Source organism: Equus caballus, chromosome 12, assembly GCF_041296265.1.
Source record: "Equus caballus isolate H_3958 breed thoroughbred chromosome 12, TB-T2T, whole genome shotgun sequence".
In the NCBI taxonomy this organism is placed as follows: Eukaryota; Metazoa; Chordata; class Mammalia; order Perissodactyla; family Equidae; genus Equus; species Equus caballus.
Genome location: NC_091695.1, coordinates 43949218 through 43964115, shown reverse-complemented (window position 1 = coordinate 43964115; position 14898 = coordinate 43949218). Strand labels below are relative to the sequence as shown.

General features: G+C 56.0%; 1 protein-coding gene across 5 annotated transcripts in view; it reads right to left on the bottom strand.

The window, feature by feature from the left end:
• Positions 1 to 14898, bottom strand: part of SYT12 (synaptotagmin 12) — a 20195-nt gene extending 5297 nt beyond the window's left edge. Inside the window, exons 1-6 of one of the 5 annotated variants that reach the window (XM_023654537.2) lie at positions 14631 to 14852; positions 8861 to 8917; positions 8263 to 8301; positions 4817 to 5010; positions 2847 to 3239; positions 120 to 335 (exon numbers count right to left, since the gene is read on the bottom strand). In XM_023654537.2, coding sequence (XP_023510305.2) covers positions 120 to 335; positions 2847 to 3239; positions 4817 to 5010; positions 8263 to 8301; positions 8861 to 8894 — 876 coding nt within the window. In that variant the 5' untranslated portion in view covers positions 8895 to 8917; positions 14631 to 14852. Of the gene's footprint in view, positions 1 to 119; positions 336 to 2846; positions 3240 to 4816; positions 5011 to 5354; positions 5411 to 8262; positions 8302 to 8860; positions 8918 to 14178; positions 14508 to 14630 lie in introns of those variants that run through there. The other 4 variants (XM_070230218.1, XM_023654536.2, XM_001497062.7 and 1 more) reach the window with 4 other exon arrangements.

Below are 14898 nucleotides of genomic sequence, written 5' to 3'. Positions count from 1 at the left end.
TCAGGTCTCTTTCTCTAATTTCCTAAAGTTGTTGGTGTTCGGACTGCTGCTGTGGCGTCCCTCCTCTGAGTGTATGCGTGTGACACTGTCTTCATGGGTGGACAAGTGGGTAAACTCACCTTGTTCTGGTCCTGTAAGCAAAGCCAGCCACTGAAGGGCTGCAGTGGGAGGTCAAGTACAGAGAGCTTCAGCTCCACCAGCCCCGTGCTGACATTCCGCTCGTCCTCATCGATACCAAACACGGAAAACCTCAGGCTTTTCTCCTCCAGGGCTGCAGGGTCCAGGGGGAGGGAGAATTTCTCGTCGAAGAAGATGGAGTAGGCGTTCCTCTGGATCTGCAGAGAGAAAGGGCCTTGGAAGGAGCTCCGAAGCTGGGGGGCAGGAGGCAGCCAGGGGCCTGTGAGGCCATGGTAGAGAGAGAGCACTGGATGGGGAGTCTGGAGACCTAGGCTGGAGTCCTGACTCTGTTGCCCCCACAACCTAAATGTCAGTGCTTCCTTCGGTGGCTCAGCCTTGGTGATTTAAAAGCTCCCCTGTCTTCCTCTCAATGGTGGCCAAACTAGTGGCCTGGCATTCAAAGCTTCCACAGTCAGACTCCAACTAGTTCCCATCCTCAGTACCCACAGCCCCACAGCAAAGCGCTTGCTGAGCTGGTCTCCATCTTTCTTGTGTGCATTCAAGTCCAGCCCTGGGCCAGGCGGGCAGTGCTGTGGATAACTGTCGGTGGAGTCAAGACCATGGACGTCCAGCCCCCGCAGAGCCCGGCCAGGACTGCCTGAATGCTGTGGGATGGAGGAGTGGGTGGAGTGACTATGGGAGGCTGGCCAGACTCAGTTTCCAAGCCCGGTCCTGCCTGGTGGGCGCCACTGGCCTCCTCCCAGGAAGCCGTGGGCAGGCCCCTGAGAAGGGGCTCTTGAGGGCGCTGCTCCCCCTTCCGTGGGGGGCTGCCTTAGTCACTGCCTGGCGATATTTAAAGAGAGGAGCTCTCATTCCTGGCACCTCGCCTGAAGCTGGGGGGTTGCCCAGCCCGGAGGCAGCCACGCACTTGCTGGGATTGGCTGGGCTGTGGTGCTAAGAAGCCTGCCTTGTTGGGAAGAAATCCGCCGGCCCCTCCAGGAGCCCTGAAACACACTCTTTGGTGGCTGCCCGGGCTGCCGGAGGGCTCCTCTCATGCTGCTCCCCCGGAACTACGCTCCCTACCCAGTTGCCTGCTTGAGAATCAAGGGCTCCTCCCCCATGGCATAAAGCCCACCTCCTGATCCTGACCTCGGCATTCGGGCCCTTCATCATCCTCGGCCAGACGCTCCTTCCTCTGGCCAAACTAGCCTCTCTGCTGGCCCCTGCCCACAGGAGCTCAGGCTCCCTGACCATCTGTTCTCTGAGCACACGGGTGGAGGAAAATGGGAACCCCAGGGGTGGGTCCTCGATCTCCTGCTCACGTGCCTGGGTTGTCTTGGGCAAAACACTTTCCTGAGCCTCAGTTTCCCCATCTGCAAGATGCCCTTACTCTGTCTCGTTGGTGCTAACGAGAGAATCACAGATGTGTTGGGCTCTGTGAACCAGGTTCTCAGCACACAGCAGGCTGTGGTGGCTGCCATCTGTCAACGTCCCCCCTCAAGGGACATGTCCAAAAGCACCCAAGGCCCTCCAGGCAGCCCAGCCCATAGGCAGCGTGGATCCAGGCTCAACAGGAACCCTTGACGGTCCTGAGAGAGAATCTATTGAGTGTTTACCAAGGACTGGGCTAAGGGCTTTGCATATATTAATGCATCCGCTCCTCAAGAATTATGACGCCCATTTGACACACAGAGAAACTGAGTCACAGAGAGCTTAGGTGACTTACCCAAGGTCACTCTGCTAGGAAGTAGGGCACCGGGATTTGAACCCAGGCAGTCAGGCTCCAGGGTCCTGCTCCTAACCACCCACTGGACTGCCTCTCGGAAGCTGGGCCGCCCCCTCTTGGGGCCCACATGCACTTGGCTAATGGTCAGTTCTAGATCCTCCTAGAGTGCGGGGGGCAGGATGGGGTGGGGGAGGGATGACAGTGTCCACCACTGAGGAACAGCCAGTTCTCAGCATCATAAAAGTGATGGGGCACAGGTGGCTCTCCAATGAGTCAGGGGCACTTGGTCCTGCAGGTCCCCAGGCTCCTCCTGAACTGGTCAGAGGTCATGGTACGTTGACCTCGCCCACCTCGAGGACTCCCGGCAGCTGCGTCTGGACCCCCATCCAGCCTGGAGCTACTAGCCGCCGGTGCTGGGCAGCGAGGGGTGCTTCCTGCAGGCTTTGCTCCCTTGCGGAGCGAACGTGGAGGGTGGCCTGGCGGGGGTGTGCCGGGGCCTCTCCTTGGCCCTCCCTGTTTTCTCTCCACCCTTCCCCACCCTGCTTTCCTGCCGAGGAGTGGACCTCCACGGGCTGCATCAACAGGCTCCCTTGGCCTCTGGCTTCCGGTGGGGTCAGCCAGTGGGGTCACTGGAGGGAAACTGGAGGTTGGGGGGCTTATTCCCCCAGGTCCTTCTCCGTCGTATTGCTACAGTCTGACTGTGTCCCTTGACCAAAGGGCACAGTGCCTATCAAGGTGGCCTTCTCCACACACCTGTCTCCTTTTCAGTCCAGTAACCTCCCCTTCCCCGCATCCCTTCAGACCAGGTGAACACGCCATCCCTGAGGTGGCCCCACACCCCACCCACACCATTGTTAACAGTCCTTATTAAGCTCTCCCCAAATTAGCCAACTTGAGTATGTCATCCCTTCCCTGCCAGGACCCTAAGCTCACTCAGGGGACAGGTGTGCAAATGGACAATTACCACACACTGGATTCGTGTGGCCCCCCAGCCCCCACTTACCCGGGAAATGCCCACGATCTGCTCGTCGGGCAGCAGGCTGACACGCATGAAGCAGGACTCGAAGCTGCCTTCCTCCCGCTCCAGGAGGTCCTTGCCCTGCAGCACGGCCACGTGGAGAGTGTGGGAGGCGGCATCGTAGTCCATGCTCACCTCCACCTGGCCCAGCGTGAAGTCCTGCCCAAAGGTGTTGCTCACGGAGGAGATGGAGTTCAGGGAGTCAGCCGACTGGGACTTCCGGAGGGGCCCGTAGGGGGCCAGGTCCAGCTCACGGCCCATCAGCTCCAGGGGCCCCAGCTCGCTGATGCTCTCAAAGGTGTCCTCGATGCTGAGGCTGCCTTTGCGACTGGGTGGTCCTCGAGTGGTGGCCCGCTGGGCATTCCAGGCAGGCACTCTCTGAGGGTGAGAAAAAGGGACATGGAGCCTCGTAAGGGCATACACACGGTCTTGGGAACACGGCAAAGAAATGCGCTAAACCCTGTGCGTTCAAGGCACCTCCAAGTTCCCCCTTCTGCCAAAACAGGTCATGCCTTGGGTAGGAAGGTCCTTGTTTAATGTTATTTCACTTCACTCAGTTTTCTCTCTAACCAGGATGGAAGAGAGCTTTTTCACAAAACTGTTTATTTATATGGACTGAGTTCCATACGTAAAGATGTTCATTGCAGTGATGTTTATAAAAAAACAAAACAAAACAGCTAGTAACCTAAGTGTCCAGCAGAAGGGGAACAGGTAAGAATACTAGAATATAGCTACTCAACAGATGATCAAGCGGCCTCAAAGGAAGTTTACAAAAATGTCTACAACGCAAGAAAGCTTTCATGTTGGGTAACACTCACCCTATTATTAAAATTTTCCTTTTCTCCAAATTGACCTTGGCATGTGAGAAAACAAAAGCCTTTGTCCCCTAAGCATCTCTCATGTTCCTGCATAGTCTTTATTACCATAATTTTTAACACCTCCCCCCAATTTGCCATTGGGCAGGTAGCCATCATTTATTTTACCATCCCCTGCTGTCAGACATTTATGTCGTTTCTAGTTTTTCCCAAATATAAATATCGGAGCATCAAATAGCTTTCTTAAAATCCTGGCTTAGAGGACACAGTCCTTTTGAAAGCTTTTGACACATGTTGCCAATTTATAGTCCCCCCCAAGAGAATGAGAGATAGTCCCCTCTGAAACCCCCAGGGAGTGAGCATGTGGGACCCTTATGTGGTAACACATTCTGGCTGTGCTCTCTGGAACTCTACATGATGTTAGAAAAAGTCTCTGCCAAGTATCAAACGACCAAACACCCAGCAATGTATACTGAGAGCCCTAAAAACGTTTGTACTCCCCGATACAGTAACTCCACATCTGGGCATCCACTCAAAGCACATAATCACAAATGAAGACAAAGTTTTACATATCAAACATTCACTGCATATTTATAATGGCATTTAGTAAATCATGGCACACATAAAAAGGAACCTTACCCAGCCATTAAAATGATGTTTTATGATAGTGTTCAACAATACGGGAAAACGCTTCAGCTATAAGTGAGATGAAAAGAGCAGAGTACAACATTCTATGCAGAAATGACACCCATTGTGTAAAGACTATGCATGGAAAGAAGACGCAGGGGGTAGATTAAAAATATTAGAAAGAAATCAATCAAAATGTCCATAGTTGAAAAACAGTTAACAGCCGTTGCATTTTGGGAGAGGTTTTTCTCCTTATTTATATTTTCCTGTACTTTTCACAGGACAGTTTTGTGAAAATTGAAAGCATTCATTCATTCAACAAGTATTCACTGATTACCGAGCATGGGGCTACGTGGGCGACACGGAGGAGGACGAGGGTCCCCGTTCACAGGAGGAAATTACCCAGGAGGGAGCGAGGTGGGGAGGGAGTGGAGGCTGATCCCAAGAGTGGACAGTGGGGCACGGGGCACACAGCTCGGGGTGCGCCCTATGAGAGCAGGAGCGAAGGCTCACCTTCTGCCTGGCCTCTGCGTAGGTCTCGCCATACTTCTGCTGAAGGTACCGGTAGTCGTAGTTTGGGAATGGGGAGGGGCTGGGGAAGCTCCCCGACGTCCAGAGCTTCCACAGGCTCACAGCTGCGATTCCCAGCAGCGCCAGGGCCCCCGCAGCGTAGACACCAACCTCCCAGTCAGGGGGGCTCTTGATGACTGTAAGGCAAGAGCAGCCTCTCATTAGTGGACCATGGGGCCTCTCAGTGGTGACAGATCCCCACCCAGGGAGGGGGTAATTCAGCACTGACTTACTTATTCATTGAACAAATATTTATTAAGTGCCTACTGTGTGCCAGGCTCAGTGCTAGGTCCTGGGGATCCAGTGTTGAACAAGACATACACTCTCTATGACTTCTGCTTCTATCCCCTTTTCCACAAAAGCATACGTTTCTATCAGAAGCGATATGTGGCTAGAGGAGATGAAGAGCTGTGAACAATGGCTAAACATTCATTAGGCTTTAGGTAAATAGGGTTGTTCTTGCCTCCTTGAGTTCTCTGACCTCATAGCCTTCAGAAGATCTCTTGCTTGCAGACCATCAAAGCAGCTTTTTGGGGTCTGGGGGAAGAGGAAGGGGATTTGGGGGAGAAAAAGAAACGACCTCATTTTTGCCTCTAACCTCCTCTAGAACAACCCAATGTCGACCAACTGATGAATAGATAAATAAAATGTGGTCTATCCATACAATGGAATATTAGTCAGCAATAAACAGGAAGGAAATCCTGATACAGGTTACAGCATAAATGAACCTTGAAAGCATCATGCTAAGTGAAAGAAGTCAGTCACAAAAGACCACATGTTGTATGATTCTACTTATATGAAAAGTCCAAGATAGGTGAATCTATACAGAGAGAAAGCAGATGAGTTATTGTCAGGGGCTGCGAGAGTAGGGGGAAATGTGGAGTATGGGGTTTCTTTTGGGGTGATGAATAGATTCTAAAAATGGAACGTACTGATGGTTGCACTGTGGGAGCGTCCTCACCCAGCATGGTGCTTGGCACATGGCAGGACCAGACATGTGGGGAGGTCATCCTCCTACCAGAAGACATGGCTCTGATTCCCAAAAGAAGCCCGTGAGACAGTGGGATTCATTTTGCAGGAGGTCACACTGGTAGCATATACAATTCTCTAAACCATTCTCTGTGTTGCCTTTATACTCAATTCAAATGGGGAAACTGAGGCACACAAAGACCTTGCCCAAGGTCACAGAGCCAGAAAGGGGTGGTGCTGGGATTCCAACTCTGGCAGCCAGACTCCAGAACAAGCAGCGTAACCACTGCCGGGCAAATAAATAGACAAAACAGAGTGATGGGCATCATGATGGGAAAAGCCCAAGAGGGCTTCCTGGAGGAGGGACATCTAACCTGAAATATGAAGCAGGAGCAAGAAGTGTGCAAGGTACCAGGGACTGGGAGTTCAGGGTAGGAAAAAGAACAGGTGTACAAAGCCCAGAGGTCTCAGAGGGCCCCTGGGGAGGGAGGGGGTGGGGCATTTGGGGCTGGAGGGGGTCCTCACCGCTGCTCCTGAAGCCCAGCCGCATAGGGAGGGCTCACGCAGCAGTGGTGGCCCCCTGACAGTGGGAGGCCTCCCCCTGCCCTGTTCTCCTGAGCCTGGCAAACTCCAGCCAGAATCCACGACGCTTGCCCTGGCCTTCATCCAGCACTCAGCACCCGCGAGGTGCCCACCTCCACTTTCTTGAGGAGAACTGAGCTGAGAGGCTAAAGGACACAGCGATTTATCGGCTCAAGGCCACAGTGGGGAGACACACAGAGTCTGGGTGCCAGTTCCTCGGCTCTCGGCAAGCCAGCTAACGTCTCTGGGCTTCAGTCTCCTCGCCCAGAAAAAGGAGGTGACGACAACAACATCCCGTATCCAGTGGTTCCACGGGGGGAATTTACTCTAAGGGAAAAATCCTGACAAGTTTTATGTCTGGTGAGTCATCGGGGCTGTATTTATAACAGCAGAAATCTGGAAACAGCCTGAGGGTCCGACCGAGGGGGCCGGTGGTGCTGTCTTGGGAGGGAATGTCACTGGCCTTAAAGAATGACAATTGAGGTCATTAGCATGTCACTGTGGGGATGCACGGAAATGTTCTGGGCATTGTTAAGAGAAAAAAAAAGTCAATCCTCAAGATGGTAGAAACACATGATTTTGATGTAAAAGTCATACAGTGTGTGCACAAGGGCTGGGTGGCCCAGGGAGACGTGAGAAGAGCAGAAAGTAGGGATGGGGGTCCGTGAGCAGACCCTATTTACTCCTGACTCCTGTTGCTAGAAGGTAATTTGTGGGCTAAATAAGACCACAGTGAAGATCAACAGAGGCCCCAGGGCCAGACCTGATGAGGCTCGGGAGGTCCTGGGAGTCTGCTGAAGAGGGGAGGGGCTGGGATACCAGGGGATCTGGTAAAGTGCAGAGTGAGGTGCACACGCGAGCGGCTCCTGCTGAGACGTGCACGCTGCCCCAGCTGGCTCACAGCAGGGCCCGGGTCCTAGCAGGGGGCGGGCACAGAGGCCTGAGGTCCCAGCAGACCACGGGCACGGCAAGGTGACAAGGCAGAGCAGGGCTCCCCTGAGAATGAGGATCCCAGGGGGCTGAGGGACTGAAGCCGGCACCCTGGTTGGCAGAAAAGGGGCGCAGGGCCGGGCAGGCAAAAGGAAAAGCCTCAGGAAGGTGATAGGAAATGACGACAATTAATGCTCATTTATTTATTCATTTTATTGAATACCAGCCTTGGGACGGTATGGGAAGAATCCCCAGGGAAGTGAGGTCTAAGCCGAGACTAGAAATGAGGAGGAGGTGGAGGAATCTAGTGATAATAGCTTCTCTTACTATTTACTATGCGCCAGGCCCTGTTCCAAGCACTCCTTGTACATTAACCCCTGAGTCCTCAGGACAACCCTGGGAGGAAGGCTCTGTTACTATCCCCATCTTACAGGGGAGGAAGCTGAGGGAGAGAGGAGATACTCGCTGCTGGAAAATCTGGCTCGGGATCTGAACCTGCAACCTCCAACTGGGTCGTGGGGACTTAGCCAGGCCGACGCAGGGAACCGCTCCAGGCAAAGGCCTGGAGTTGGGAGACAGCGGTGTTCGCACAGTGTGGGGTGCTCTCTGAACCTTCCCAGCATCCTTGAGGCCTGGCCTGGTTGCCCCCATTTTACAGATGACTCAGTGGAGGCTCAGAGAGGTTTCCTCACCTGCCCAAGGCCATGCCAGGGCCTGGGCCAAGACCTGTGGGCCTGTGGGTGAAAAGTGAGAAACCCTGGCTGGGGGTTGGGAAAGGTGGTCCCTGATGCTCCCTTCAGCTCCGCCCGGGGCTGGTGGGGGGCTGTGCCAGGGGAGGAGCTGGAGCGATGGGAGCACTGGCCAGGTAGTCAGCAGAGCTGGGTTCATGTCCTGACCCTGTTACTTACTCACGGTCCCTTTCCCTCGCTGAGCCTCCTTTCTCCCATCTGTAAACGGGGAGGGGAACATAAGGAGAAAAGATGGGAGTCTGTTTCAGCTCTGACATCATCCACCATCACTTGGAGTGTGTCTGGTGTCTTGAGGCCATTGCCAAGTTCAGTGCCTGCTGGGGCACACACGGGAAGGCGGGAGCTGCGTCCCAGGTATTTGCCATCCCTGGACTGGGCCATCTCTGAGTTCAATGGCCCATGGATCTAATGTCAACCTTCCTGGGTTTCCTCTCACTTGGCCACTTGACAGCATCCAGGAACGGCCCCGGGTGGGCAGATTCCACGTCACAGGCTCACCGTGAGGAAGCAGCGGGACACGGGCTCTCCTGGGGGATCCCCTCAAGTCAAACAGAGGGGAAGGAGCCACTGATGCAGAAAGAGGAAGAGACCTCAGACTGGTCCCAGCCTGGTGTCCCCAAGGCTGTGTGGCCTTGGGCAAGTCATTGAGTGTCCTTACCAGTAAAACGGGGCCGTTATTAGTGTCCTGGGGACACCCCCCCACCCCAGGCCTGGTGGGCGGGTCCTGTGAGATGACATGCTGGCCGCTGAGACTCACCGCTCAGGTGGTATTCTGCCACGTCCACGGCCATGACGCCTGCTGCAGTGGCTGAGACTGGAAAGGAGAGGAGAGTCAGTGGAGGGGGCTTCAGAGGGTCACCAAGCCCGACCCTGGGCCCTGGCCTCCCTGGTGCCTGTGTACCCATCATCTGGAGTGCACACTCAGCCGTGAGGGGGGCCCTGGGCAAAAGTAGGTGGTTTTTTAAAGTAGCATTTTAAAAAATGGTGTTTAAAGCTCATTTTGAGCCCTCCAGACTGCATTTCAGGGTTGCTAAAACACAAGTGACATTTGAATTTGCCTTGAGAACTTCCCTGTCTGTCTGGCTAAGGCCTTGCCAGTGACATGCGAATTTCAGACTCGTTTTTAGTATGTCCAAATACTGCGAGGGACATACTTACACCAAAAAAATGACGTGTTGTTTCTCTGTAACTCAAAAGTTTCTGGACTTCCTGTATTTGTATTTGCTAAATCTGGCACCCCCACCTCATTTCCATCCTAGGAACAACAGGCTGACCAGCAGCGACTCTGGTACTCAGTGGAGTAGCCCCTCAGGATGCTCACCGAGCCTGACGTCAAACGCTTTCATCTAAATTGGAAAGGACAGCCTGCCTTTCTGCAAATTTTATTATCAGTCCTTTCACTGCTTGGGATGGTTTCCTCCCGACTTCATTCTCCACTCCCAAGTTTTATGAACCACTAAAGGTCTAGGTTGTTCTAGAAAGGTCCGGGGGCTCATACAAGCCATTACCCGAATCCCGGTGACTACGCGTAGGTTTATTATTGTTGTTGCTAAGAGGTAAATCTGGCTCACAGAGATGTTCAAAATGTAGGGGGGCGGGTGTTGAAAAAGGAAGGCTGGAATGAGCTGTATTGGTCTCAGCTCAAGGGACAAGCAAGGACAGGAGACCTTCCAGCCCAGCCTCCACGATCCCTCGTAGTGCAGAGAGGTGCCTAAGAACCGACAAGGTGAGCGATACGGGGGCGGCCCACGGGGCGTAAGAACCGCAGGGTGCTTGCCTACCCAAGGGCAGCTGCTTTTCTGTTCCCGTGGGAATGCCAGCCCAGCACAGCTGGCTCTTGAAAGAAAAGCTAGATACCTGGATTTTTTATGTGCAGGTTCTTGGTTTCTAAATGTTGCAAGCAATTCACAAAAAATGTAAATGCCGTTTAGGCGCAACATAAAAAGACCCTGGGCTGTGGCTAGCCTGTCTGCAACCCCTCGAAGCGTTCTATCGACTCCCTTTGGGACTGGGGTCAAATCAGGCGGTGAGCATGTTCAGGAATCCTAAGGTTCTCCCCAGTGTGCGGCCTTGGAGCCAAGTTGGGATGCCTTGATCCAGACAGTGTTAGCCAGCACATTTGGGAGTGCCATAAGTCCCAGGGCGGGAGGCCTCGAGGAGCAGGGCAGACCAGGGCTCTGGGGCGAACCTCTGCCAGGGGCCCAGACAGCTCCTTGCTCCCAGCTCCCGTGATGATGCCCCACTCCATGGTGAGATGCGGGTTGTCATGGTGATGGTAGGTAGGCGCTACCCAGGAAGGGCTCTACCCATGCTGACTTGAGTGGAGGCTCCTTCCTGGGCCCTGGGCTGGAATCAGGATAATGATAGCTAGCCTTGCTGCACTCCTCACACCCAAGCAGGCTCTAAGCCTTTGCATATATATGACCTCATTTAATCCTCTAACAGCCCCTGAGGTAGATACTATTATTATCTCTGATTTGCAGAGGAGAGTCCTGAGGCATGAAGGTAAAGTCATTTAGGTAAAGCCATTGCCCCAGGCCACACAGCTAAGAAACTGTTCAACCCAGGCCATCTGGCTCCACGTTCCTATCCCCTGTGCCTTACAGCATGCTAGCAGGCGCTGGGGACACCCCTGCAGTAAGTACACATGGTACAAGACAGAGCCCAGATCTGCTCTATCAGACCTCTGGCCGTCCAAGGGCCCCCATCCCTCCAAGGCTGTTCCAGCGCAGACCCCAGACTCCCACACTGCCCACATTTCCCCTCTCCTCATCACAACACCCTTGCCTGGGAGCTGTGATTTCAGTGAAGGTGTGAATGGCTCTAGGTACACCCCCAGCCAGAAGCTCCTGCAGGGGTCCCCTGTGAAGGGGCAGAAGCGGGACAGGAGGGAGGAGAGAACTGGGAAGGGAGATGCACAGGCTTGGGGCTGGTGGGGGGCGGGGGCAGCCAGAGCACAGGGTTTGAGGTCAGCTTCTGACCCCAGAATCCCAGATTCTGTCTGAATCCCGGATCTGTCCCCTGCCTAGCTCTGAGCGTCGCTTGTCTCATCAGTTAATTGGGGCTCACAACTGCCCTTCAGGGTGTAAGGAGAAGCGTGGCCGGCCTGGCAAATACTAGCTGCTGTGGTTATTGGCCTCGCAATGGTCCAAAAGGCCCCCTAGGCCCTAGTTTGAACAGTGGGATCACGTGGGCAGCACTACCAGCCTGTACCTTTTTTGTGCGTGTTACAGTGAGTTGCCAACGTTTAAAAATTGGAAAATTTCCCATTAAAAATGGATTTCTAAAAAAGAACCCAATGGATTTCCAGTTTCCCTTTAAACGATAGAAGCTCTGGGGACAGTGGGTCTATATCCTCCCTATCCACCCCCTCTAACAGCCAGAGCTGGAGCTGAGCAGGCTCTGCCCCTCCACATGGGGCATTTGCTCTTCAGGCCTGGAACCGCTCCCCCTACCTCTTCCGGAACCTGCTGGCCCCTGGAAGCATCTCTGTTCATGAGCCTGGTAAGCAGGCCTTCAGATGAGCTGAGGGGGGATCAGAAAAGTTAAGTGGCTTGCCCAAAGCCACACAGCTAGCCGTGGCTGCTGCCCAGTCCAGTGCCTCTTCTATTAGTAGTCACAGCCCCTGTGCCAAGGACTTCATGCATCGCTTCCCTATCACCTCTCCCAAGACTCCCTATGGGGCACATCCTATAATTAGCCCCACTTCACAGAGGAGGAAAGTGAGGCTCAGAGAAGGGCAGTGGGTTTGCCCAAGGTCACCCAACCAGGAAGCAGAAAGCTGAGACCGAGCCAGATCTGGCTGCAAAGCGAGTGCCCTTCTTAATGCCTTTACCCGCTATTCCCAAGACCCCGGCTCTACCTCACCGACCACGGGCTCCTGCGGGCAGCCTGGAGGTCTGCCAGGCAGAGGGGCTGCGGCTTCAGCTGGGAACAGGATGCTGACAAGGCACATCTGAGGCCAGGACGGCCTGTGACCAGAGCTTCCCCAGCTTCTGACACACAGGAAATGGGTCACAGCAGGGGTGAGCCAGACTTGCCCCAACCCTCGTCTGAGCTCCTCGATCCACGTCCCTTCCTTGGTCCCCCTCCCCAGCCAAACCCTAAACTGCACGGAGCTTGCTCACTGCAAACAGCTCTAGGTTCCAATCCTGGCTCAATCATACCTACCTGGTAATACCCGCCCATTGCTGTAAGAATGAGACCCAACATATGCTAAATGCTCAGAACGGCGCCTGGCCCATAGCAGGCGCACAATCTAGGGCTGATGATTGGATGGACAAATGGATCCCCACTTTCCAGATGGGGAAGCTGGGGCCCTGGGTCACTCAGCATATGAGCAGCCACACTGGGATTGGCGCCAAAGTGCAATGGATCTGGGCCTGGGCTCTTGGCAGCCATGCCACCTCCTGACCAGGCGTTTCGGAGTGGAGGCGGGTGGAATGAACTGCCACTGGCCTTACTGGAATCCGACCACAGCCGAGGCCCCCTCCTGGGCTTGTCAGACAAAGGGCCTTCCAGAAATTTTGTAGGGGACAGAGGCCTCGTGTCTCTGCTCCCCCCGACCCCATTTCCTTGCTCACTCTGTCCCCACATCACATCTCTGGCCGGCAAGGTGCTGGCTCCCCCTGCCCTCACGCTGAGGCCAGCAGGTAATGGGAAGGATGGGGGGGGTGGGGGGGGGTACAGGGCAGCCCTCGAGCTCCCAGGGTGCGGGCCTCTATGGGCTCTCTGGGTTTGAAATCCTTTTCAAGTGCTCATCCCATTTCTGAGATAACCACATCCTGCTACCATCCCCCCCCCAAGCCCACAGAAACCACAGTACAGATGGGCTGGGGTGGTGGTGGCTGGCATTCATTGGGCACCTGTGTTCCAGGCACTGTACCAAGGACTTGCTGTGTTATTTCAGCAAGTTCTCCTTGCCGCCCTCTCAGGGGGCTGCTGCTCTGCCCATTGGACTAGAAAGAAAACTGAGGTACAGGCAATGACTTGCCCATGTCACCAGAGCTGACAAGAGGCTCAGTCCAAACGTGAACCCCAGGCTGGGAGCTCCCCCTGGCCCAAACTGCTTGGGGAAGGTTTCAGAGTTCAGAGAGGGGAGGCGGGGGCTTGGGCGCTCATGTGACCCTTCTCCAGACTGGCAGGGTTAACTTAGGTGGCTCTCCTGCCTGCTCTGAGACTCAGTTTCCCCATTTCTAGAAGCACACTGCTGTTGCTCTCCAAACCTGTCAACCCCTGGCTCCGGAAGGGGATGACATTCCAGGGAGCAGGGTTTCCAGGCACTTTGGGGTAGGGGTGCCTCACTGACTGAGGAGTGGGGCACACAGTCCTTCTGCAGCCCCCAGAAGAGGGGTCACCAGGATGGCTGACTCAGGGCTCCTCCACCCACAGGCCTGGCTCCAGGCGCTCACATTCGGCCCCACACCCTCTTCAGCCCAAATCTAGAGCCCGAGGGGGCAAGCTTCCTCTCCCAAAAAGCAGCGCGTCAAAGGTTCCCAGGGGCCCCTGGAAAGCCCCCGACCCAGGCCGGTGACGCCGGACAGAGGCTGAGGATCTTCTCCCGGGATCGCAGAGCCTCCTGGAGCTGGGGTGCGACATGCCTCTCAGGACCGGGGCATTTACTGAAGACCCAGCACCCCTACCGTGGGAACCCCCAGGGTATATGAGGATCAGAGTGTAGGGGGCTGACCCCGAAGCCGCGAGGGGGTGTGAGGCGGGGCAGGGGGAGTTGGGATAGTCAGGGTGCTAAGTGTGAACGTGAGGGGCGTGCACACTCGCCTGGGGAGGTGTGTAAATGGCCGAGTGAGCCGCGTGTGTGCACACGCGGGGCGGGCGTGCGGGACGCGATGCGATGCGCAGTGCGCGGAGTGGCCGGGCCGGGGAAGGGCGCCCGGCGTGCGCTGTGCCGGGCGTGCGTGTGCAAGCGCGGCGCGGGTGTGCGCTCCGCGCGGGTGTGCAGACGCGCAGAGCGCGGGGAGCCCGGGGGTCCGCGGCACGGGGAGAGGGCACTGCGTGCGTCCGCGCGCCGGACGCCCATCCCGGCGCTGTGCTGGGGGCGGCCAGGTGCGTACTCACCCCGGCTCCGCCGAGGGGCCGCCGCTCCCGCTCGGGCTCCGGCTCCCGGCTCCGGGTTCCCGGCCGGCCTCCCGCAGCGCGCACGCACCGGCGTCAAGCCCGGAGGTCGCCGGCTGCGCCACCGCTGCAGTGTCGCCCAGCGCCCGCCTCGGAGGAGCGCGGCGCGGGCCGGGGTCTCGGCCGGGCCGGGGCGGCCGACGGGAGCTGCGCCGCAGTCCTGGCACGCTCCCAGGAGCCCGCCGCGCGCTCCCTCGCGCTCGCCCGCCCGCTCCCTCTTTAATTTAAAGTGACAACCCCGAGCGCTCTCTCCGCTCCGGGAGCCGCGCGGCGCTTCCGTGGTCTGAGTCGAGGATCCCCAAGCGGGCCCTGGAGTCCGGGGGTCTCCCTGAGGCCGCGCCCCCAGCCCCTCACTCCCAGGCCCGGGGACGAGGGTGGGGTGGGGATGTGCTCACCAGAGGCTCCGAGACGCAGGCAGAGCACTGGACGCAGAGTCGGAAGGCCCGGGTTCTAGCCCCAGTCTGCCGTACCCCGGGTTATTCTGTTTCCTTTCTGGGCCTCAGTTTCTTTTTCTGTAAAACGAGCCCGGTACTGCGCACTTCAAGGAACCGCTGAGAAAACAGGCGGAGCAGGGGGAGGGTTCCCCTTCTCTGAATGGATGATTACCCCCTCCCACCATGACTGGGCTGGTACTGTAGGCCAACATCACTTCACTAAATCCTC